Source organism: Giraffa tippelskirchi, chromosome 3 (assembly GCF_054371585.1).
Source record: "Giraffa tippelskirchi isolate mGirTip1 chromosome 3, T2T-mGirTip1v1.2.pri, whole genome shotgun sequence".
NCBI classification, from domain to species: Eukaryota; Metazoa; Chordata; class Mammalia; order Artiodactyla; family Giraffidae; genus Giraffa; species Giraffa tippelskirchi.
Genome location: NC_137277.1, coordinates 89,997,342 through 90,024,412, shown reverse-complemented (window position 1 = coordinate 90,024,412; position 27,071 = coordinate 89,997,342). Strand labels below are relative to the sequence as shown.

Genomic DNA, 27,071 nt, shown 5'->3' with positions numbered 1-27,071 from the left:
GGATTTGAAAGTTACCAGAGCAAATAAACTTTATGCCCACACAGCTGCATTACCCAGTTGCAGGTGATTTTCCCTAACAACTGAATAAATCAAGAGTCTGGGATAGACATTTGGGTTGAAACCTGAATGACACATGTAACTTATATAGCAGAAAAAATAAAGAGAGAGAGAGAGACACTAGCACTCTAGAAAGTAGCCAAAGGAGCAATGAAGGCAAAAAGGTAAGATGAACCATTTATTTTCAGGAAGCAGAAAATACAACAGGTGAAACATAATGAAAGGAAAAAAAACAAGGATGAAATACTGAAACAGGTCACTAGCAGGGCTGGAAGTAAGAGAAGCAGAGATGTATCAGGGCAACTGACATCACCTACTATGATCACTGACTGCCCTACCTTCAAAGTGAAATCAAACAGAGCAGCATAAAATGTGGGGTGATGACAGCTTTTGTCTGTTCCTTTTCCATCAAGTACTATTTGTTTAGGAGAGAAGAGGTATCCAATTAGTCAAAGAGATGAGCAAAGATCCCAGGCACCCAGGAAGGTAACACCAGTCCTCAGCGGTGGGGAAGGCGGGGCTCTTTTGCCTTAGCCAGGCAAAATCCCAATTCTCTTACGACTTATGTGGTACTTAAAGCACCTCAGAGCTTCCCTGGTGGCTCAGACAGTAAAGAATCTGCCTGCAAAGGGGGAAACCTGGGTTGGGACGATACCTGCAGAAGGAAATGGCTACCCACTCCAGTATTCTCGCCTGGAGAATCCCACAGACAGAGGAGCCTGGCGGGTTAGAGTCCATGGGGTTGCAAAGTTGGACACAACCGAGTGACGAACGCTACCTATAGCACCTTGGTAGACCAAACATGTCTCTTTATGTCCAGTAAGTGAAAAAAAGTTTTTTGATATTTTAAATGTGCTCAGATCTTTTCATGTACACTTAATTCTCAATTTGTTGCTTCCCTGGTGGCTCAGACAGTAAAGAGTCTGCCTGCAGTGTGGGAGACCCGGGTTCGATCCCTGGGCCAGAAGATCCCCTGGAGAAGGAAATGGCAACCCACTCCAATATTCTTGGCTGGAAAATCCCGTGGATGGAGGAGCCTGGCAGGCTACAGTCCATGGGGTCGCAAAGAGTCAGATATGACTGAGCAACTTCACTTTCTCAATTTGTTGGTCAGCTGCCTTGCAAAGTACAGTAAGTCCCCTACATACAAATGAGATCAGTTCTGAGAGCATGTTCGGAAGTCCAACAAAGTTAGCTAGGTACCCAACTAACACAATCGGCTACATAGTACTGTAATAGGTTTATAATACTTTTCACCCAAATAATACATAAAAACAAACACACAAAAAAATATTCTTAATCTTACAGTACAGTACCTCAAAAAGGACAATAATACAACAGCTGGCACACAAGGGTTGACACTGAGTGAACAGGAAAGAAGAGTCACTGACTGGAGGAGGGAGAGGAGATGGTAGAGCTGAAGGATCATCAGCAGTAGGAGACGGAGGGCAGGCAGCAGTTATACTCAGCCTGATGTCGATGGAACATATGTTCGCATCTTTCAAAGTTCTCAGCTTGAAGGTTCATACGTAGGGGGCTCAATGTATAGCTTAGTCATGACTAGGAGGACTTCCACCGCACACTGAGATGGCCCGTGGCCCTGTCCCTTCCTTCCTCGGGAGGGGAGGGCTCTTCCTATGGCTTCTTTTACTTCCCTCCCTTTCATATCATACAGAGTTGTTTGTAGGTCTCTGTCCTTCCACTGTCCAAACCCAATGTCTGTCAGAAAGATGCCCTCAGCTACAGAAGAAAACTTATCTAGCCCATCCCTCATCTTTTCTCTGAGTGGTCTGTAGCAAGCTAGCACTCCCCTCTCAATGCAAAAACTCTGGTCTCTCAATTGCTTTCCTAGCAATCTTGGTACTACCTAAAGATGCAGCCTTAGGAACCTAAGTAACCATTTCTTAGAGTCAACCTTTAAATTGATGAGACTTCACAGGGAGCCCTCCAGACTCTCACTTACTTTGATGTCATGATGGAGGACAAGTCAAGTTTCCTTAACTTGCTTTCCTTGCTTTCATCTAGCATTTTACATACCTACTGCTAATTCTGATTGACTTATTTTCTTTAAACTTTATCATGTAAGCATGATGTGCTTATCTTATTGTGCAATGCACCTCAGAACATGCTGACATGCTATAGAGTGCTCACAAAGAAAAGAAATGAGGTCTTCGTTTCCTTGCATACTTGAACAATCGTGACAATCAATGTTTCTCTTTGTTAACAGGTTTCACTGTGAGAACAAGTAATGGGATGAAACTAAACAGCTCAGTTAGCAACGGCAATAGATGCCAAAGAAAGCGTCTCCGCAGAGCAGTGACAGTGGTGCAGCTGGCTTACCAGGTGAGAATCCTGGGATGAAGAGAAAGCCATTCTAAGCTGTACAATAATGATGGTTAAGAGTATGGACTTTGAAGGAAGAGAAACTAAATATGTCCTTGGCAAATTTGTGTAATCTTAAGCTTCGGTTTCCTCATTGGCTTAATATGTGTACTAAATAAAATATGCATGTCAAGTCCTAGGCAGAGTGGCTACTAATACAGCACTGATGAAGTGCTGATGACCAACAACATGGATTCAGAGGTTTTTCCCTCAGAGATGACACATATAGGCAATGCCAAGGGAGACATCGAAATCAAAGGCAAGGCATTTCTACCAGATCAAGAAAAACAGTCCATCAAATGAAAGCCAATATTTCTAGGGAAAGTGCTGGTTCTAAACTCATCTCCACTAAATGCTTAGTTTCTTCCATATTAAAAAAAAAACAAAAACTTTTTATTTAAATTGTCAAAGATAATATAATTGTAGTTGTGGGCAACGGAAGGAATTAAGACAATACACCCTGCCTCGCTCACCAAATAGCGCCTCCAATTAAATCTAGGCTACAGAGAAGAGGTTGTATTTTTAAGTGAAGGACCACCTTCATACAAAAATATTTCTCCAGTGGAAAGTTAAAATCTTTGACTTCAAATGCTGATCTAGGAGACGGAGTCAGAAATAATGGTTCCTTCTGCTTCCCAAATCCATTTCTTTTGTACTGAAATTATTTGAGTTGGTTAAATCATAATGAACTGTGGTTGATTATGAAGGAAAGGGAACATGTGAGCAGGATGATGAGACGTAAAAAAATTCCACTACAACCAGGATATCTTTGTTTAAAGGCACAAGTTGATTAAATTCACATCCTGTGGTCGTTTGTTGAGTTTTCAGAACAATGGTAAATGTAGTTACTGGGAAAACAGAAAAACCATTGTTCCTTTTCATTAGTTCTCTTCCTTGTCAAAAGTTTAAACACTGATTGTCTAAAAGTCTACAGCTTATAGTCAAGATAAAACATGATGTTAATACATGCACATCAAAAAGGTAAACATAGATTCATACATACACATACTTACATATACAAATATTCAACTAATGTTAGCATTTAACTCATGTTTGTATAGACAGTACTAAACTTCAGAAGTTGTCTTTATGAAGAGAATTACCAAGTTTCATCAAAACATTAGCTCTGCATCTCTCACCACAATCCTGCCTTGGAACAAACTTTACAACACACAGTGAATGGCGGGAATGTCACAAGTTGGAGTTGCAATCCCTTCCTTTAGAATTCTAACAATAACGATATGATATGCTGGCGCAGAGACAGGACTTTGGAGAAAAAGGTGATCAGCACTGAATCTTAGTTACACAGCTCTGCTAGAGAATGACCTCACTGGGATGTAATTGGTTCCCTGTTTTCTCCTGGAGACTTTCTAAGTTCCTTCAAGGTCAACCCTCAAAGGGAGCTCCTCTTTATATCACCAAGATGTAGCAATGCCTGGCACACACCTGAGCTGAGTAAACACCAAATAAATAGACTGAGGATAATCAACCCACCCTCTGATTAAGTAAAAGCAAGGAGGTGTATAAATTCTGACCTTTGGCCAGCTCATGTTGGCTCAGGTCTTTCTAAAGAACAGACTCATTCCCATCCTCTTCTCTGGGTCCTAAGGACCATCATCCCACTTTCTACAACACGTGAGGAACAATCTTCTTGACCCATAAGGCCTCTGACCACCAGGCAAGAGATTCCAGGATATAACAGGCGTGTTTAGAAAGTAGGATATCTGCACAGGTTAGTTTTGTTTTGTTTTCTTTTAAATGTTTAACAGTCTGCTGTTTTGGCTGAATTTTTTAGTCTGGTTTCAATGTTGGGAAGTACATGAGCAAAGCTCTATAATTTTCTCTCTTATATAATGAAAGGTCTTTGAGTCCACTGACAGAATTCTGTGTTCTCTACAGCTGTCAACACTTCAGCATTAATGTTAGTAACTTTCTTAAAAGTCCCAAACCCCCATCATTGATTTAGGTAAATGACAGGCCATGAGAATTGCTGCTTTATGCAAATAGTCATCGACTGAATTTTGGGGTACTTTGTATGATAAAGAAATCTATTAAAACATTAGTTATTTATGAAACAGCTACTACTAAAATAAAAGGCTTGAATATAAAACACTTGATCTATTTTAATGATAATTTTAATGAGTATTAAAGTTTGCTGAATGGCAATGGATTCTCTAAGTCATTGGATACTCAATTATCCATACCAATGGAAGGGTAACTGGTATGGAAAATATAAATATTGCTGTACACCTGAAACTAACACAACATTGTAAAGCAAGTATACTCCAATAAGAAGTTTTTCTAAAAAAACAAAATATAAATAATAAAAACAGTCTTCACATACTGACAACTTTCTATGTCAAACAGGGATAACTGAAGCTGCCTCACTGGGCTAATGTGAAGATTACACGGACTAACTATGAAAAGTATTTAACTCAGGGGTTGACATAATAGCTCCTCAGTGCTGTTACTATTATAATCACCTTTATTATTATGTTACTTATTATGCATTCTTATTGTTGTGGTTTAGCTGCTAAGTAGTATCTGACTCTTTCACGACCCCATGGACTGTAGCCCACCAGCCTTCTCTGTCCATGGGATTTCCCAGGCAAGAATACAGGAATGGGCTGCCACTTCCTTCTTCAGGGGATCTTCCCAACCCAGGGACTGAACCAGCGTGTCTGGCATTGCAAGCGGATTCTTTACCACTGAACCACCTGGGAAGCCTCATTATGCATTATATTATCCTGCAAAGCCGATATGATGGTCCTGATTTGGATGATGAAACACTGTGAGGCTCAATAAGGTCCCGGTACTGGCTCACAGTCTCAAATTTGGTAAATGATGCCAATGAGATCCCAGCCAAGTTGGCGTAATGTGCAAGTTCTAGCTCTAATATCATGTGATGCTGCTTCTAAAGTAGGGACCTTTCTTCTGGAAATTAACTCCTTGTCCTGATAGCTTGAGAATCCTAAAGGCAGACGACACAACAAAAGCCGAGGAGGCAAAGGGAACCCTGGAAAGGGCAGGGACTCGGTAACCAGATGTCACTGGGTTCAGATCCAGTGGTGTGATCTTCAAAAGGTGATGTGATCACCCAAGTCTCTGCTTCCTAATTTGTAAAATTGGGATAATCATACCAATCCTGGCAGGAATAAGCTAAAGATAACGATATAAAGTAAGCAAAGTACTCTGTCCAGTCCTCAGCACACAAGGGGTGCTCCACAGATTTGTATCAAAATCATCCCATTGACTTGAATCACTTTTACAAGTACTTAAGTCTTCGTGGTATAGAGAAAATTTAAAAATCTCCCAGAATTTTAATTTTCAACATTTTTTTCCAAAGATAACTGTACCTCATGGAATATAAGATAAAATTCTCCCTCAAGACTCAAGTAACTTTTACTACCCCTAATTTTTCTTTGGTCATATGTAATTTTTGTTATTTTACACACATATAAAGAAAGTGATACAGTTGTTATTTTACTCACATATAAAGAAAGAAAGTGATACAGTCACCTATTCTATACATAACTGTATTTATGCCGAGCTTTGGTGCTTCCAAAGGAGAATGAAAAGAATGTAATAAAAAATTAAAACAAAATAGAAAAGAATGGGAAATTCTTAAAACACACCAGAAAAATTCATTTTCCTAGAGCACTATCTTGCGGCAAAGTAACTGATGAGAGGGCCTCTACACATACACTACATACACAAGCATCAAAAATAAATAAACAATGGGACATGTCACCTAAAGGAAAGATGACTAAGCTTTTTTTTTTTAATCCAGCAATCAGATGAACAAATATAATAAAAACATGTAGGAAAACCCACTTTATTGTTTCTCAAAATGAAAACCCAAAGAAAGCACATTTATAAATGTACTCCTAGCCAGGTACTCGGTGATTTCCAGCTCCCCACCAAAGCAATCAAATACAGATTAGCATGCCTATCAGATAAGACCCGGCTGTCAAAATGCAAGCTTTAAATTACACATGGCCTTACCAGAAAGTATTTAAAAGATTTTTCTCCTAAATAAAAAAGAGTATTGCACAGACAGTAATAAAATAATGTTTAATTTTGCTTATGTTCTAAAAGGCATTTTTTTTTTTAAAGGCATTTTTAAAAGCAGATTAAAACACAGAATTCAAGACCACCAGAAGAAACATCCCCAAATGAAAGAAAACCACTTGGTTGTCCTTTCCAAAGGCAAATATGTTGTTCGTCTTTCTCTGACCCAACAAAAATTCCTACAAAAATGATAATCAAACGGGAACTTCAGTGCTGCCTTGCAAATCAGATTACATTTCAAGTGGTCTGAGGGCAAATTAAGATGGCATTTTATGAGCATGGTTCTGATTTTTAAAAGTAACAGGGAAACTGCTCTTCGAGGACTGGGAGACACAGGCAGCAAATTAAAGACTCGGATTCAACAGTTCCTGAAATGTTCAGCCTGCCGGCCTTTACTCGAAAGAGAAGGAAACTGGGGTCGAGGCGGGAAGAAAACAAGGAAAAGAGGGTGTGGGTAGATACTTAATAGTGACTCTTAGGAAGCAGACAGAGCAGCTGCGAGAAACCTTCCAGAACTATTAACATCTGGTCACCTCTGAAACACTGGAGCACCAAACACCTAACGAAATTAAGAAGGACCAGACACTCTTCCCAATGTGTGCAGAAAAGATACAGTTAAGATCAAACTATTCACATAGGAAAATGAGCTATCCCAGAAGTTTCAGGTTCTAGGTATAACTTCACCATCATTACATAAACAGGATGAACTATTTCACAGCACTTTCGAGTTGGCAGAAAAGGCAAGACCATATCTCACGATCCAGGCATCAATATTTCAGAACTGAAGACAATTTACAACTGAGACAGGGCACAAATTTTCCCAACTTACGTTCCATATGGAAAAAGGAAGGCTGCATCCCAGGGACAGAGAAGGCAATGGCACCCCACTCCAGTACTCTTGCCTGGAAAATCCCATGGACGGAGGAGCCTGGTAGGCTACATTCCACGGGGTCACAAAAGAGTCAGACAAGACTGAGCGACTTAACTTTCACTTTTCACTTTCACGCATTGGAGAAGGAAATGGCAACCCACTCCAGTATTCTTGCCTGGAGAATCCCAGGGACGGGGCAGCCTGGTGGGCTACCGTCTACGGGGTCACACAGAGTCAGACACGACTGAAGCGACTTAGCAGCAGCAGCAGCATCCCAGGGAAGTATTTATTGACTTAAATGAATAAACTGCTTTTAAAGCACACCGTAAAGTATGCATTTTTTAACAACAAGAAAAAAGTGCATTACTCAGCATTACATTCTAGACTGGTTACTTACCTAGGAGTAATGTTACATAGGTTCCAGCCACATCCAAGTTTTCTTCCCAGGAGGGAGCTTGGGACGCTACACCCTTACCTGAGGAAGGCACCTGAGTTTAAGGCAGCAGTTTATAGGCTGGGAGATGTCGTATGCAGCCACTAGGTAAAAGTTGGATTCTCAGCCTTTGGGATTAAAATTGAGAAGCAGAGAATCCAGCAGTTAGTAGCCAAAGCTATGGCTAAAGAGGAAAAGAGAAGCTAAAAGGGCCATAAGGGTTATGAATGAGCCAAAATCCTTACTCACCAGAAGAGAGGAGCAGATTGTTGTTGTTTTAGTTGCTAAGTCGCATCTCACTCTTTGTGACCCTGGAGACTGTAGCCCACCTGGCTCTTCTGTCCATGAGATTCTTATCCAGGCAAGAATACTGGAGTGGGGTGCCATTGCCTTCTCCAGGGGATCTTCCCAATCCAGGGATTAAACCCACATCTCTAGCATTGGCAGGCATACTCTTTACCATTGAGCCGCCTGGGAAGCCCAGAGGAGGAGGTAAACACAAGCAAAAGCAGACGCTTATCGACGGGCTATATCACACCAAGGTTAGAGGATCTGGAAGTGGGGATCCCAAAATTCCTGCTGCTAAGGTCTTGTCCACTTCCAAAGTTCATGAGAACATGCTTGACTGCAATCCCCAAAGACCGAAAGGCTCAGTTCTTCCTGGGCAAAACCTAGGATGATAGTGAAACTCCTATCTCCCCATTCCCATACCTACTTTTATAAAGAATGCCCTGTAATGTGGGGGTAATTTTAGTGAGTTCCCAGTCCTTCTAACCAAAAGTGTATGTTAATCAATTTAGTTACTCTGTATAGCCCAGACTTTTTACCAATTCTGAAATTCTTTCCATAAATTTGTCCATAGTGATGCACTTCACAACATCTCACTTTTTTGGTTCATAAAGTGATGCAACTTTGATTTCTTAAACTTGGGTGATAATTTTCCTCTTTTCAACCCATCACTAACCCACCCCTCCATCCACTATTTTCTCCTCCAGGTCTTAGATATTGTAGGTCTCAGTCAAGTAGTAAATAAGGCAAGATGCTATCTGGGTCTAACATTCTTCTACCTTTAAGACCAGAAATGGAAGCAACTAAGAGGGCAATTAATTAACATAACAAGTGGAGAAAATTTTCATGGTATCTATCAGAAGTACAAATGCAATGCCCCAAGTCCCTGCAGTCCCACTTCTGGATCTCCATCTACAGAAATACAGACCCCTGGAGACAACCAATGAGTTAACTGCTAAAGGACTGGTTAAGTAAAGTACATACACATAATAGAAATGGACCCCAAACAGAAATAAACTGGTATGTTTTAAAGTGAAGTGGATCTGTAAGAAATGACCTAGAATGAAAGCTGTGAATATTTATAATATTTTACTATAAATACATATAAAAATACATGGAGGTAAAATATACATGTAATATATAGTATTTGTAGAAGTCAAGTCTGTAAGTTGTAGAATATGATGCACAGTTACCACATTTCATGTATAATATTTACATTTGAGAAAAAAAGTCGATGTGTATATTTATACACAGGAAAACAATGTGGAAGGATACACATCTCACCGACCATACAGGCTATGGTTGGGAAATGAAAATTTGAGGGCTGTTATTTTTTACCAGCTTGACATCTAAGTATTTATTGTATCTTTGTAATTTTAAAACTTTTTAAACAAAATAAATACTAGTTGTGCCAATGGGGATTTCACCCTTTTGTTCAAAATGCTATGAAATCCAGACTTAAAAGACCGAAACACTCAACATTCAGATCATTAAATTAAATTCCTAGAGATTCATTTCTCCCATACATCCCTGAAATCAAAAAGCTAGTTCTACAAAAAGAACCAATCTAGAAAACTCTCGCTGCCAGTTCAGGAAAAGTCAATGTGAAATCTCAAAATCATTACTGTGCTCAAACACAGCCACAAACAGCAGGAAAGTTCTTACTCTTAACTTCCCTCTGTCCCAGAACTCTCTGTAAAATGTTTTCACTTTCCATCAGACAAGTACCAGATACCAGAATAAGGTGATCCCTAACACCCAGAGGACAAAGGACAAAGCAGAACACATACTTCTAAGAAATACCCTGTAACACAGATGTTAAGATTAGACTGTAAATGCATTCTGAGAATACGTAAGTGAGAAAAACACACGTATGTTTCCTGTCCAGTAATCATACCGTATGTTTGACTCTTGTGCATGCCTGTGTGCTCTGTCACGTCCAACTCTTCGTGACCCCATGCACTGTCGCCCGCCAGGCTCCTCTGTCCATAGCATTTCCCAGGCAAGAATACTGGAGCGGGTTGCCATTTCCTTCTCCGGGGGATCTTCCTGACCCAGGGATCAAACCCACATCTCCTGCATTGGCAGGCTGATTCTTTGCCACTGAGCCAAAGCCCCAGAGTCTCAGTATGTACCCAATTCTCAAGAAACAAATCACTTTTGCCAAGCAGGTGTTAATCTAAGACTATTTTTCTTTCTCCAAACAAACTAAATGTGAAAGTACTGGGAATGCTAAAATGTATCAACTTCCAAAAACATCAATTTATGCTTTTTATCTACAGTCCTGTCCCATTTAAATTTACACTCCTATGGCAAAATTCAAACAGCATCTACTCCTGGGCCATGATGTAATTGGTGATTTTTCCCCCTTTTCACCCACTTGTATTATCCAAACTTTCTATAATGACCATCTGTTATTATTTACATGATATTTGGGAACTTTAAAATAAATAAGATTGGAGGTTTGTTGTTGTTGTTTTGTAACTCAGAGGTCTAGGTAACATCCTTTTCTAATGAGAAATGGGTGTGAGCCAACCACAGTTCCACATATCTTATCCATGTACAGATCTGTCTCCCCTTTGGAATGAACAGCAAGCCATTTAACATTTAAATATGTAAAAAGATAACATCCAGCCCTCTTTCCACATCTAAAACCATATAATATCTTATGACAAGGGCTTTTACCAGAAAGACTTTTCAATTTAATAAATGGTATACATGCATACCTCCCATCCTTCTATGATTTCTGCTATTAGTATATGATAAACTAAAGAAAGCAGGCAAATTCTGTTGATAACTATTAACGGGTTTCTAATATTTTTATCCTAATAAGCTGGCAATTCTTTTTCGAAAACTGATTTATAAAACAGGGAGTACAATATCACTGGATTGACTTCAAAGTAAAGAAACTTTCATGATTGTCTAGGCAACAATCTACCTTTAAACTGAGTGATACAGAGAAAACATTATTTTTAGAGCTGTGACAGACCTACTTCACTGACTTCTACGTGGCAGGAGAAATAATTATATATCCATGCAAACAATCTATATTTTTAATGTGGTGCTGTTGAATTTTAAGAAGGTCAGTCTGGAATAAAACACCTGAAGGCTAAAAAAGGATAAGCATTGCGCGCGCGCACACATGTACACGTACTTAACCCTCTGCCCTTCAAATGTTACATTAGAATAGATATGTTTAGATTTCCTAGCAAGTTATACATTTCTAAAGCCACTCTTCTTGCCAAAATTACTTTGATGGATGGTTCACACAACACATTAGCATATGAAACCGTAGTCAACCACACTATAACCACCAGGGGTAAGGTAGTCTGGTAATTAGTTCCCCAATCACAAGTAAAAAACAAATGTTCAATGATTGACAAACACTGTGCATTCATCACCCTTGAGCCAAATAAAGCTGCTGTGGTAGAGAATTTACAAAGATGGCAATAAGAATTCCTCCCATCTCCGTACACATGTTCCTTTTGCCATGTGATTTAACCATTCTTCCCAGCAAGCGGGAAAATCAACCTCCCTCTGGCCCGAGTCTGAGCTAGCCCTGTGATGTGCTCTGACCAACTGAAAGAGGCACCGTGACGCTTCATGACCACTAAGCCTAGGCCTCAAGAGCCCCTGCAGCTCCACTCCAGCAACCCTGGAACACTGCTGCAGCCAAGGGATGAAATACAGGTGGACTTCCTTGAGAAGGACTCAATGGAAAGAGAGGGCCAGCCACCCACTGGCACCAGTCACAACACACACAATGAGACCGTCTTAAAATAGGCAGCCCCAGCCCAGCTGTCCACGGACTATCCCTAGGTGAGACCAGCAGAACTGCCCAGTGGAGCCCAAATGGCCAATCCATGTAATTGTAAGCAAATAAAAAGGTCATTATTTTAAGCCATTCAGTTTTGGGATGGTTTGTTGCACAGTTATACACAGCTGATGCAGAGACCCCGAGAATCCACACCTGGAGAACTGAGCCTTTCTGATGATCAGAGACACCCCTGAAGGCAGAATTTCCAATGAGGTGCCCAGCCCAGCAAGATACATCCACTGAAACTTTCCGGGAGAAGTTACATTGTCCCCACTTGCCTTGGCCCCTTACTGAACCCCTGGGAACTTGAATAGACCCCTGAGTTCTTATTCTCCATTTTACCCACTCCTGCCTGGATCTGAGGTCTTTTCCTGCCTTGTGCCAGTCTTTGCCTTCCAATGATGCCATCTTGCCTCTGGCTTTCCAGACCTGGTTTTGGACTCTCACAACCCACCCCTCTCCCCACTCCATGACACATCCTCTCAGGCCCTCAGCTTTTGCTATTGCTACTCCTGCCTCTAGACAAACAGCTCATTGTAATGGCAAACCACAGTCGTGGATAATCTCATTATTTCTATGAAGCGGTGATGCAGAATCTATTAAAAAAATAATAGTAAACAAAACTGCCTTTAAACAACCAAAAGCACTGTGAAGGCTAGAGTCATTTTGTGAGGTTAAATAACGATTCTGATCAAGCTACAACTGCTAAAAACAGCCTGGGAAAGACCTTAAGAGCAAATTAATGTCACAACAGAAAATCAGTCTTCTTTCTTCACATGAGGCCTGATGGAAATGGGTAATTTTTAAATTTAAAATAAAAGATGGCTATAAAGAAAAAGTGGACCCCATCCCACTATGTCCCCTTGAAGGAAACAATACTTTTTGTGTATATCAGTTCTGATACTATTAATTTTAAAGTTGGTCAGACCTCATAAACATCACCTTTTCACATTTTTGTCACTCCTTTTCTTTCAAGTATAATAGCTCCAAGAGAATATTTTATTTTTAAACAGCTACATACAGCTGAAAACAATGTCAATTTTTTTTTTTTTTTTTTTTGCCAAGCCACACAGTGTACAGGATCTTCCCAATCAGGGGTTGAACCTGGGCCGTAGCAGTGAAAACGCAGAGTCCCAACCCCTAGGCTACCAGAGAACTCCCAACAATGTCACTCTTAATACAACAGCCTAAATGGACCGTCACCTGTAAGCGAAGCCAAACAAGTGCCTGACTGCAACCTCTCCCTATCCCAGTGACTGCATGGCAGTTACCCTCTTTGCCTTTAAAGACTACTTAAGCAAATATATAAGCTACAAAGCTGCCTATTCGTCTATTTCTAGAGGGCTCTCAAGTGTAGGATGTAAAATTATAGCCTTTAAAAAGTCTTGCTGCTTCTATGGAAACAACTGGGAAGATGGCTACAGATGAACTAAGAGGTTCGTTATCTCTCCATCCTAGAGACTGTCACTTTTTAAACAACCAAAGAGCATTTTTTTTTTTTTAGTAAAGATAAACAATTTAGTCCTGATCTTGACTTAAAAAAAAAATCTGTGCCAAAAATATCACTCTTCTTAAATTTGCCCGAATGATCAAAATTTGAAAATGCAGAGAGACACTTCCCCTCCTTCTATTTCAGCCACCCAAATGCCCAGGAAAGGTGCCACATTAAAAATGTTTCCACAACAACCCTTGCTGAAGGTCAGGCACTGGATTTAGGACTCCAGAAACTGGAAAGGGCATCTACAAGGAAAGAAGGAAAAAAGGATTACATAGTAAAACATTCTCTGTGATGGTCCTGGTCACCCTAGGGACACTAAAAGTACAAACCGTTCCTAAACTGCCCCAAATTAAACCCAGTTAATCTCCCTACACAGATACTTTTTTCACCCCTCAGTCATTAATTCCCTCTCCTAATAAAGCAGGTGTCCTACCCAAACAGTGGTGATTGAGTTCGAATTTCTATTAAGGTTCTGACTTTAACATAGGATGTTTTATTTCCTTTGTGGTATAAAACTTAGACTAAACCATTAAATCCTTTAATTACTCAACTACCAAAATGTTTTAAAGTCAAGGGGAAAAAAAGGACCATGATTCAGACTCACCATTTAAGTGACTAAAACTGATACAGCTATCATTTTTGTAAGTGGAGTTAACTTCACAGCGTTTTTATTATTTCACCAAAAAAACTATTTACTCAGTTCTTTCTTACTTCATTACCTAAAAGAAGATAAACTGAAGTGATTCTGTCTACTGCATTCAACCCCAAGACTCTGAAGAGATTTCTTGAGGAAATGTAACATTTTGATACTTCTAAAAATACTGGATTTCATTTGGGAGGATTCTGTGTTTACAGTAATCACAAGAACATCCTAAACGAGTTAAGTGGGTAAGATAAAACCCAAACTTCAAAACTATCTTCCTACGTCAACGAGGGTATCTGCTCCACCACACACGAAAAAGAGTAACTGTTGTTCTGAAATAAGAATCAATTAGCTTTCTAATAGAGCATATAGTCAAAAAAATTATTTTAAATGAGGTTAGCATCATCTGTCTCCTTTCATACTTCTAAGTCAACGGCGATGCTTTGTGTGCTAGCAGGAGGTGGCCTCAGAATATTTACAGCCAACATAAGAATATTTAGTCAGTTTTTGGAACATTTCTGAGAAATTACCATCAAGCACCATCCAGTATAACTTTTTGTGGTCATGGAAATAGTCTGTATCTGCACGATCCAAAAGGTACTTTACTGGATTTGTTTAGTAACTGGCTAAGTTGTGTCTGACACTTTGAGACCCCGTGGACTATAGCCCGCCAGGCTCCTCTGCCCATGGATTTTACAGGCAAAAATACTGGAGTGGATTGCCAGTTCCTTCTCCAGGAGATCTTCCCGACTCAGGGATCAAACCTGCATCTCCTGCATTCGCAGGCGGGTTCTTTACCACTGAGCCACCTGGGAAGCCCACTTTACTGGACTGTGCAGGTTTTATAGACCTTAAAGGAAATAAATAAAGTACAGTTCCTCAACTGCACTAGTCACAGTTGGCTATTGATTATAATGTGGCTAGTGTCACTGAGGAACTGTATTTTACTTAATTTTTAAAGATTTTATTTTTAAAGCAGTTTTAGGGTCACAGCAAAATTGAGAAGAAGGCGGAATTTCCCCCATATACCCTCTGTCCCTTCCTCCACGTGCACAGCTTCCCCCATTATCAACATCCCCCGACAGAGTGGTACATTTGCTACAACTGATGAACTTACATTAATACATCCTTATCATTCAAAGTCCACAGTTTACATTAGGGCTCACTCTCTTTGCTATATATTCTATAAGTCTGGACAAATGTATAATGACATGTATCCATCATTATGGTATCACACGGAGCAGTTTCACTGTCCTAAACATCCTCTGTGCTCTGCCTCTTCATCCCTTGCCATCCAGAAAATTTATTCATTTGAATTGAAATAGCCACATGTGGCTAGTGGTTACCACAGTGGACAGCTCCAAACTAGACACTGCCGGGAATGCTGTTGCAGCTCTGATTGTGATAAAGTTATCAGCCTGGCAGCAGGGACCTGGCTTTAGTGTAGAAGCTCTGCTTCAGCGATTGATTGATCAGCCCTGAAGGATCAACACATCTACTTGCTGCTCCTCAACCTCTTATTTGCCAACACACACACACACACACACACACACAAACACACACACACACACACACACACACACACACACACACACACACACACACACACACACACACACACACACACACACACACACACACACACACACACACACACACACACACACACACACCCTCTCACACCTTTCCATGTCACTAACAGGTTCTAACCAAGCATTAAAAATATAATCTATTCCAACAACCCAGGCAAAAAATGATGGTTGAAATGACACCATTTTATGTTTATATATCACCTTTATTTACATGTTAAATAAATATGCCCTGGTGAAGAAAGAAATACATATAGAGATCATTTGATCCCCTCTAAAGCAATATATAAGATTTATACTATAACATCTATATGGTAAATATGTTCCCAGATAAATTATATATTTACTTTATTAAAACTGCTGCTGCTAAGGCGCTTCAGTTGTGTCCGACTCTGTGCGACCCCATGGACAGCAGCCCACCAGGCTCCGCTGTCCCTGGGATTCTCCAGGCAAGAATACTGTAGTGGGTTACCATTTCCTTCTCCAGTGCATGAAAGGGAAAAGTGAAAGCGAAGTCACTCTGTCGTGTCCGACTCTTAGCAATCCCATGGATTGTAGCCTACCAGGCTCCTCCATCCACAGAATTTTCCAGGCAAGAGTACTGGAGTGGGGTGCCATTGTCTTCTCCTACTTTATTAAAACAGTAGGTATAAAATTCACTGAGTCAATAATATCTCTAACTTCCTCCTTCCCACCAATGGTGTAAGTGGAAGAAAACACTGAACTGAATAGGAAGAAATGGCCTGAGATTCTAAGGACTTCTGGACCACAGGCAAATTACTTTAAGGCAGGCTGCGAGGATCTTCACTTGTAGAAACAAAGGAACAGGAATGAACTTTCTCTTCGGTTTCCTCCAAAATTAAATGTCATTATCCCCCGGTATTCTTATGCTATTCCTCACTTAGGAACTGACCTTAAAAAACTAGCACTGACCTAGCAGAGGAGGAGATAGTTGGATGGCATCATCAACTCAATGGACATGAGTTTGAGCAAACTCCGGGAGACAGGGAAGGACAGGGAAGCCTGGCATGCTGCAGTCCACGGGGTCACCAAGAGTCGGACACGACTGAGCGACTGAACAACAACAATCAACCTATCGTTCTTCCCTGGAGCACTCTCTTCCTTTGCTTTTTTGAGTCAACCCATAACTGAGACAGGTGATGGCGACACCGACAATTTCAAAGGAAGGAAGAAAGGAAAGGAGAGGAAGGGAGGGAGGAAGGGAGGACAGACCAAATAATTCAAAGTAAAATGTCAACAACACCAGGCAGACCAATCCCTAAGTTTGATCCTTTTCAACCCCCAAACAAAACAGAGCAGAAAAGAACATAGTTGGAATGCCCCTTACCACAAACCCTGCTACAAACTAATGCTACCTGTTCAAAAAAGATCATAAATCTTCTAGGATCTCAACCATCAATAGAGCCATTGTGAGAAGTCTCAGAATCGTCACAGGTCACTGGCTTCTCAAATACTCCCCCAATGAAGATCTATCATTCAAAAAGAGAGAAAGTCATCAATGTCTACTTACCATACTAGTTCTTCTGTAAATCAGTAACTTAACGTTGGAAACCTGAACTCCATAAATGTCACCAGAATACCCATTTTCACCTAAGGGAAGAACTGAATGAACACTCCCAGGACTAGGCCTCTGACTTAACACTAAACACCACTTCCTTGGAAGAAGTTTAAAAATAAAATATCTTAAAATGATGTTTTAGGTTCTGTCTTAAAAAGATTTTTCCCATGTATCAAAATAAGCAATTAGTTTAAAAGATCAATTCATCTAATCCCTCAGTGTCCAAGAGTTTATTTGCAAACAACTGTTCGGCAAATGAGAAGAAACATGAAATACATCAGCATTTACTCACATCAGATTCCCAAAGTGTTTCTCTAAGTCAATTCTGAACTGCAGGCTTGCCAATCCATTCTCTAAAGGACTGCTCCTTCTGTTTCCCAGTTAACCCAAATCCAAAATGCCTTTTTAATTACTATCCTGAATTCTTCTTTGGTAGCCTAAACTGCAGTGAATAGCACCTGGAGCCCTTGGATCACTTCAGCCATCCTGGAGCTGTCTGGGGATAATTTAAACAAAACTGTCCTGGAGGAAAATGTGAAACTTCACTTGATTACGTGGAGAGTTTCATTTAATGGGGAAAAAAACAACTTCCCCAAAAATATACTACAGAGGAATTATAACACATATTAGATTGCTTTTGGCTTACAAGACCTACTTCTATAGTCTCAGCATGTACCACACCAGTCCTATCATCCCCCAGTCCCTTGTCTAAAATATATAATTCCTGACTTCCTGACAACCTTTGAAAACCACCTGTTCTGATAGTCTGCTGCTGTGTTTCACCTGTGTCCCTGATCTTCAACAGTCCTGATTTCTACATAGCAAGAAGCCCCACAGAGCTTCAAGGCTGGGTTATATATAAACTACACAAACAGCCAGAGGTCACGGGTACACTCAAGAAAGGAAAGTTTGAGAGGAGAGATGTGCCAGGGCTTCCCCACCCTGCTCTGCAATGCCTGAGTTTAAAAAAAAAAAAAAGGGCACCATTACTGCTCTCTGGATCCTTTAATCCAGACAGGCCACCTCGCAGAACGATGACCTCAGGAAAGCCAGGCCTCTGCCTGCCTACCTGCCCAGCACAGGCAGGTGCAAGTACTCAAAGTGCTTACTCTTGATCTGGGAGGATTAACGAGCTAATTTCTCCAGAGCCCTCTAAGCTGACTGGCCCAAACACAACGAAATGAGCATCATCATTAACCATAGGCAAGATTAAATCTTCAGGATCCGAGGAGGCAAATATTCAGAAGTGAGGCGATGTTCCTCTTCCAAAGTGAGGGGCAGGGAGTGTTTATCCCTAAAATTCAGACTTTCACCCAGAAAATATTTTTCAAATCTTTAGTGGGAGGTATGGGGAATGGAGGCCAAAGATCTGTCCTCAAGGAGTGACATCCAGCGCCAGGATGGGCAAGGAGGCAATAAGCCGCAAGGGTATAAGGATCGCCAGGGATGAAAGGGCCAAGAGAGGAGGCAAAGGGGAAGGAGATTTGGGGGCAGAGGGCTGTTTCTGTGAAGAGAAACCATTTATTCCAGGTCTTAAAGGGGAGCCTGGATCCGGGTGGGTTCCATTTATGCACATGCATCAGGCTGTACATTTATGACATGTCCTCTTCTGTGTGCCTATTATGCTTCAATAAAGGTAATGCTTAAAATGAAAGACAGAGCTCTCTGTTAAATACATGACAATGGAAGAGAGGTGGAATGGTGTTGCAGGCAGAGGGAAAACTTGCCTAGAAGGGGCTGGGAAAGCAGGAAGCATTTCAGCAGCTGCAAAACGTTCCCCCTGGCTGGGAGTCTGTCCTGAGAACTGCAATGACAAGGATGGGGGACACTGAATGGAAGGCAAAAGACAATTCCAGAAGGCCTGAAACACCTGCTAAGAGTTCATCCTGAGCATCATGGAAGAGCCACTTTTAAAAAGGTCTAAGTCTGGTGGTAACTGATAAAAATTTGGGTATCACTTTGGTAGCAATGCTTACGAGAGCTGGAAGCAAGGCTGCAGACAAGAAACCTGGTTATGAAGAGATTACAGTCACCCAAGTAAGAACCGACAGAGGCCTGAACTGAACCAACAATGACCAAGAGGAAGAATGACAGAGGCCTCAAAGACGGGATCCAAAATGCTGAATACCAATAAGATGCGGGAGATGGAGGAAGCCAGGAAAGGGTTGGATAAGCAGCACATTTCTGCTTCACACTCGAGGGTCTTCAGGAAGATGGAGAATGTAGAAGGAGCAGGATTAGGACTGAAGCAAAGGTGGAGAGACAGTGAGTTTCACTGTATGAGGTTCTGTGAAGTATCTACAAAAAGACGTTTGAAAGGGAGCTCTTACACCAGTCCAAAGACCAGGCAGGCCCTGGGCATTTTAGGCTGTGGTTGAAGCCTCAGAGCGATGGAGAAGTGTATTCTGGAGCAGGGACAGTCAGGTAAGTAGTAGGAGAATTGGTAGGTAGCGTCAATTCCTGCTGAGAGAGAAAGAGAGGGAAGCCCTGCAGTGTCCACTGGCTGCAGTCACAGAAGGCCACGGTGATCATGGAGATTCCAACTTTGTCTTCTTAGCAAGGGGGTAGAGGCCAGATATAAGTAAGCAGTGAAAGGGAGGTTCTCCACTGGGAAGGGAAGGAAAGAGATAAGGCAGGAGCTAGAGGAGGGAGTAGTCGGAGTGTCCTGTTTTGTTCTCCTTTGCTGTGAAACTGTTAAGAGGGAGACTTGAGAGTCTTTGTAAGTGGCGGGAAGGGCAGTGAGGCAAGGAAGGAGACAGGGGAGCCACAGTGATGACCTGATCTGCAGACAAATGCCCTCTGCCTTGCTGGGGCACACAGGGATGATTTCTTTGAGTCAGCAGCATTTCCTGCCAGCGCGGCAGCCTCCAGAAGTGGGGGAAAAGTGCAGTCGGAGCAGGTTGCTCATGAAGCCCTTCGAGCCGGGCCTTTCCTCCACCAATCTTCCTGCAGGATGCCCTTACCACTTGTCAAAGGGCCATCTGGGACCCGAAGCCCTGAGCTGTCTGATTCCACAGGTCTCTGCAGCTTCCTCCCCGCAGGGCCATCGGGCTCCCCAGCCAGCCGCCCACCGGAAGGCGGGGACTCGAGAGCCAACTCTCCTGAGCAGAGAAACTCCAAGATGCTCCGAAGTCTGGCCAGAGTCTGGGCAGGGTTCTCTTCCGATAACGCAGATCTGATCAGCCAGCGCAGCCTACAACAGTTGCGGGCTCAGGCTCCTGGAAAGCTCGCCCTGAGCCAGGCACTGTTCTAAGTTCTCCACAGTCTCCCTTTCCCCGCAAGCACTACTGTTACCATCTCCAGGTCCTGAATGAGGAAACCAAGGGCAGACACCTCTAAGCAACTTGGCTTAAGATCACACGGTCGGCAACTGCCATTGCCTGTCCATGAAACAGACCAGGCCGCCCGACTCGAGAGCCCACCACATTTCAAGTTACTCTCCAACACCATCAAAAATGTGGGACACAATAGACTACAATAGATGGAAGGAAATCCATGTTACTGGTCACAAATCAAATGCATAAATAAAGCAAATACTATGGAAATTCTACCATGAGTTTCTCTTAACCTAGAGGTTTCTCGTACATGCTAGTTTGAACAGCAAGTTTAAAAGCATTTCTGCTGTCAATGTAATTAGCACCGCTGAACTGTACACTTAGAAAATGGCAAATCTCACGTTACGTATATTTTATCACAATAATGAAAAAACACGAGGAGAGTTCTATATACATTTTTCTTCTTACCAAGAAGAAAAAAAAAAGTGAAACGATATGAAAATCAAAACACCTGCACAAAGCTAAACATCTTAAGACTCTTTCAGTTTAAAAAAAAAAAAATTTAACAAACTGACAGCAGTGGCAAAGCAGCCCGGTTTATAGGTCTGGGAGATCAGGATGTGGGCACTCAGTGCTCCATGCCTCTGAGGTCCTGGGCAAACAAGTGTGACCCAGTGTAGCTCCACTGTCCTCGTGATGCTTCGAACACCTATCAAAACCAGTTATAAATCCTAAACCGTAGAGCTCCACAGAACTCCCAAGAGCACGGAGCAGGAGTGCTCTCGGCGGCTGCTGCTTAAAGACCTGGCCAGTCGCCTGTTACCTGCGCCTGGGGGAAATGCACTGGAATGGTTAAACAATGCCCCTGGGAGAGAAATAAACCAGGGTACTGGAGAAGCCCTCTGTCAAACTACAGTTAGAAGACTAGAAACCAAATTCTTTTTGTTGACGAGGACCAGAAATGAAGTAGGTGGTCCTTTCGGATGATTCCAAGTGACTGTCTAGGATGAAAGTGAAGCAGTGCTTAGAAATAAGGTACAAAACTACAGCTATCTCATACTGCAAAAAAACTAAGAAAAATCAAACATGTTCTGAGGCCTAAGTCTATTTAGTGTTTTTCACAGAAAAACCAACAAAGATACCAGCCTCTGCTGAAATCTGAGTCAAATACAGAAACTGATATTGCATTGACTACACCTTTTTGACAGGAAAGTTCCTTGAGGTTTTTCAATCGATTAAGGATACCCAAGTCAACATTTTCATGATTCATCTTTTGCTCTTTGTTTAGCAAACTGAAGTGATAATATTCATACCACCAACAAATAAACTGATTTTTCAATTGGCATATCTTTGGGTGCCCCATATACTTCTAAAGAAAGAATCTGAGAGTGAGATGGGGGGTAGTTGGGGGTGGTGAGGAACAAAGACTAATGAGGCTGAAGGGTATTAAACAGGCTAGAACAGCTTCCAAGAGCAGTTACTTCTCTATAGGAGACAGAAATATTTGAAATCTACTAATACTGATGACTAAAACAAGGAATTTAATCATTTTACAACATGGTTAACCTCTCTCTATAAAGCTCTCTTCAACAGATTTTGCATCATTTCCAGGTTGCCCATAACCTTTTGAACCAGATAACCATTACAAATTCTCCACTGATCTTTTATCACGCAAGAACGAAATAACAAAGAGAAAAGTTTATTTTTAGACTTGCAAAATCCTGTGTTTATTCTTCTAAAACAGAAATCAAACAACTGAACCTGCTTTGTTTGGACTTCAGTAAACCTCTTCTCTCCTAATCTTGAGGCCCCAACCTCTGCCAGAAGGAAAAGAAAAAGTGCTCCATGCCACGCTGGAAAGTTAAAACACCTGGCCTTCCCTGGCCTTCTGCTCAGGCACATCTGAGCCTCCTGCTGGTCATGGTTCACACTGCCGGAGTCCCATCATACGACACCTGCCTTGCGGCCCCAAGAGGCCAAGGCTGTCCACCCGCGTTCACATTGAAACTGGCTCTGTGTTTGAACTACAAACTTCTGCGTGTAATGTTTAAACAGAAGTGCTTAACTGCAAGTTCACTCATTACTTAACTAGCATTAAACACTAAATGGAAATGGGTGTGTAATTCCCTACAACATTAAACCCTTGGAAAACCCTACTCCAGCAATGTGACTTTTCAATCACACGGCCACCACAATTGGAAAAATATGAGATAATTTTAAGTGTAGGAAAGCCCTTCCTGCAGTGTGAATATACAAAAATCAGCGGAGAAGTAATAAGCAGGCATTTCTGCTGGCAAATTCCTCAGGTAAATTTTTTTTTAATGAAAATGACCAATCGTAGTTAACAATGCTGCTACTGCAAGCAGAAAAAAGCCCTGCAATCAATCCTGTCACTTTAATTAAACTAAGATTTTATTCATTCCAGTTCACAAAACTGGTCAACTCAAAACACTGCTTTCAAAAGACAAGCATATTGTCTTGCATATTGCAAACTTGCAATATTGACCCTAATAATTAACAAAATAAGCATAGAAATTGATTGTAAGTAAATGCTGGTCCTAGACCCTATGGAAACATGTGGCAGGTTAACATCAATTAACTTTTATGGACCATCCCTCTGTGCTGGAGTCAGAGGGATAAATAAGACCCTAAAGGAGTTCACAGCTGACAAGGAAAAGTAGCAATGGAAATAATCAAGCAACTTACAAACTTATTCGGATTTCAAAATTCACTTTAGATGTCTTTTGCGAAATACCCTGCTTCCTTATTTCTCCGAGCAAGCAGTCAGTCCCTCCTTTATGCTCTACCAGTACTCACTCATCACATCCTATAGAATCAGTTACTTAAACTTGGGAAGCCCTTGAGGGCAAGGACCATTTTATTCATTTCTAAAAGCAAAAACCTAGCACAATTCTTGGGAAAGAGTAGGCCTTTGGATTTTGTTGCACAAATAAAAACTATGGATTACATGCTGTGAGCCGTGTAAAAAAAGGAGCAGAAGAAGCCACCATACTTTGCCTTGGAAGAAGCAGAAGGCTTCTCAAGAACATTGATCGCAAGCTGAGTGAGATTAACTACAAAGATGGGCACTTAGAGAAGCGCCTGTGAAAGACAGCAAGGAATGAAAGGCCAGGTGTATCCCCAGACAGCTGACTATTCAGTGTGCAATCAGTGCAATCAGAATATGGGTGGGGGAAGCAGGTTGAGAGCATACAGTAAAACTGGGAAGATGAAGGGGCTTAGCTAGTAGGTGAAAGGAGTTTTCACGGAACAGGCTTGAAAAATCCCTTGAAGATACATAATTCATGCAGTGACAGAAAGACATACCCCGTGAGTCTTTGGCAAAAAGTTATAAAAGCCTGGGTTTTCGAAGAATTTTATGTAGAGATGCCTATTTAAGGTTATTTGGAGCTTTCATTCCTAGGTTACAGTTCTGCCCATCTGTCTATTTATTTCAGTCTATGCTATGTTCCATTCCTACAGTAGCACGTGATAAAGGGTAAACACCTAATGAAATTCTTAACACCGGTTTTCATTTTTTAAAGGAGAGGAGGGAGGGCAGCATTCTTTTTAATGAAAAGAAGGGAAAAAAAGTTTAAAATAAATATCCTGAATTCCTTTATCATGTACTTAAACATCAAGATATGTGAAGGCAGCATCCCATCCCACCGCCAATAACGAGGGCCCACTTTATCTGAAGGGTGCCCTAACTGGGTTTAACAAGCCTCTCAGATGAGATGATCCAACAAGGGTCAACAGAAATCTGGTCCTTCACGTGCTTGGCCCAGGGAAAAGTAACGGCGGCTTCCTGCCATTCGACTTTGCCAGGTTTTTCAAAATCTAAGATAAGGGGATATTTGTGAGCCAACTAGAAGGCACCGAGAAGCAAGGAGCACGTCACCGAGAGCCTCGGCTTTCACTCATGCAGTTCGGCCCTGGACCAGAGGGGAAGCATCGGCCCAGCACAGGGCAGGAGGCCAGGGCGCCTTCTTTCTCCAGGCGACCGGGCTGGGCAGCAGGCGGCGCGCCCGGGCACCGAGAGGCGGGTACCCGGGCGCGCCGAGCGGCGCGGAAAGCCACGCTGCAAGGCGGGCGTGGAGCTGGGGCTGTCAGGGAGGGAGGCCAGCATCCTCCCTGGCCTCAGGAAAGAACCTGGGGCCCCGGAACTCCTACGTAGCCCGGTTACCCATGGCGAGAGGTTGCAGATGGGAGGCAGAGGTGCGGAGCTAGAGACCAGAGGCGCGGCTGCGCCGGTAGAGTCCCCCAGGACGCGGCCCCCCGGCGCGGCGCGGGGGCGCTGGAAGACCAGGGCGGCGCCCCCGCAACCCCACCCCGACCGCGGCTGCCAGCTCGCTCGGCCACCGACCACAGGCTGCGGGCTCGGCACGCGGGAGGAGGGAGATGCGGCGGCGTTGCCGGGTCCCCAGCTCCGCCGCCCCAGCGATCGGGGAGATAAAAGTTTGCAGTATGCGGCTCGTCTGCAGTGCGAGTCACATCCGCCGCGCCACCTCCTGCAGCACCCGCGCTCACCGAACGAATGAAAACAAAACAAAACAAAACAAAAAAAATGTTGAAGCCGGTAGGCCCAGAAGCCGACCGCTCTGCCTCCAGGGCGTGCTTGCAGACAAGCCCTGCCGCGCCTCCCGCCCGGCCTGGACCGGCCCCGCCGCGCCCGCCGCACTGACCGATAACCTCCTGCAGCTCGTACGCGTCCCTGCAGATGGGCCAGCCGATCGACTGCGCGGCCGGGGCCGTGGCCACGGGAGCCACCGGGGCCGGCGCTGCTGTCGCTGTCGCCGGGGCCGCCGCTGTCACCGGGGCCGCCTGCTGGGGCTGCTGGACGTGCACGGGCGAGCCGCTCGGCTCCGCCATGATGCTGCCGGAGGAGACCGGGAGGACGCGCCGGCCGGCGGACGACCTTCCACTTGAAACTTCCCTTCCCTCGCCGCCGACACCTCTCGGCCGGCGCACGCCCTCCCCGCCCGCCGCCGCTGCTGCCGCTGCCGCCGGAGCCAGCCACGAGGGGAGGGAGCGAGGGAGGCCGAGCCGGGCGGAGGGAGGAGGCAGCGCCGGCGGAGGCGGGGAGGGGAGGAGGCGGCCCGGTCGCCGCGCTCGCCGCGCACCCCGAGCCTCGCGCGCGCAGTTCTCTGCCTCCGCGAGGGGAACCGCCGCCCCGCCGCCCCCTCCCGCCTAACTCGCTGCCGGGAAGTTTCCACCCGAGGGGAGTGAGGCCGGGTTGGGCTGGCTTTCGGGACCTGCGTCCCTCGCCCCCTCACTCCTTGCTTTCTCTGAGCCTTCGCCCCAGACAATCGGGCTCTCCGGAAGATGTCCCTTGGGGACCCCGAGGGCGGGGTCGTTGAACCGCCGCCAGGTTCTCAGATTCAGAAAGTCTCCTCAAGTCAAGAGAACCTGAAGTTCATTTACAAGTTAGCGAATGAGCCACCTACACGCCGGCCGTTTGTAGGGCGCCAGTTAAAAAATAACCCGAGTTGTAACTTTCCGGCGCCCTACCTGCCAATAACCCTTTCCCCACCTTGCCTAATCTAATCGCAGACCTTGTGGTTTTTTTCTTAGTGAAACGTGATGCTTTAGGTCGCTGGCTGTTCACAGACTTCATTAGTTCCAAGCCGCTTGGATCCCAGGGAGGTGATGTAAGGGCCTAAGAAGTTAGAATAAGTGTAAGAGATTTGAACTCTAAATCTCAAATTTTAGATCCTTAATAACAAAGCCACGCTAACCCGATAGGTCAACAGATAGCAGGCATTTCTTTTACAGAGCATAACTGGGTGTCAAAGAATGTACCACAGCACAAGCTGCGTTGAAAACTTAATTGCTGCTTTTTCAACGCTCCTAAAATTACCTCATCCTTAAAACTGCTCTGGTATAACCATAGGTCTTCCTAATTATAGGTGTCATATTTAACACTGAATGTTCTCTGTGTTCCCCTGGTAGAGATGACCGCGATTGCACCATCCTTTTCTTAAGCTGAAACGGTGCAGTCACCCAATGGTCCTAATGGTCATTTGGCCAAAATTATAGTGTGTAATTGTGATGAGGACTATTGGATAAGAAAAAGGAGCTTTCTTTTTTTTTCTTAAGAAAACTCAGATCATGATACTTTGTCTCCTCTGTTTACATATAAAAATCTCCTTAAAACTTTTTAAAAGATAATTCAGATGAAACCCAGAAATTCATTAGAAATATTACAAGTTCTAATCAAAATATTGATGGAAACTGAACATGAATATGCTTAGTCTCTCACAGCATGATGCAACAGTTGGGGTAAAGCGGCTTCCGTGCTTTGGTCTACACACAAAACTGTATGCTGAACAAAGAAGCTGTACATTGTTTTATGCAAGGATGTTCCAAAATGGTGTGTTGATTTTAATGTCTGTCAGGAAACAGACAACTTCATGAACAATTAAATTCTAGCCTTTGATGTTTTAAGCAGGGGAATAAGAGGGAACAGGAATGCTCTAACTGTTCACCTCTTCAAGTGCTGTTCCCTACCTGAAGAACTTTTAAGGACTGTTTTTAAGGGAAAAGAAAAATGCTTAAATGGATATGA

General features: G+C 43.0%; 1 protein-coding gene across 5 annotated transcripts in view; it reads right to left on the bottom strand.

Moving 5' to 3' along the window:
• The window catches only part of STK39 (serine/threonine kinase 39), a 316,521-nt gene extending 290,894 nt beyond the window's left edge, over positions 1 to 25,627 (bottom strand). For all 5 annotated transcript variants that reach the window (XR_014080206.1, XR_014080205.1, XM_081582614.1 and 2 more), the window contains exon 1: positions 25,189 to 25,627. Coding sequence is in view for 3 of the 5 variants with exons in the window: in XM_081582614.1 (XP_081438740.1) it covers positions 25,189 to 25,375 (187 nt within the window). In the remaining 2 variants the exon portion in view is untranslated. The remainder of the gene's footprint in view (positions 1 to 25,188) is intronic.
• Positions 25,628 to 27,071: the final 1,444 nt, after the last annotated feature.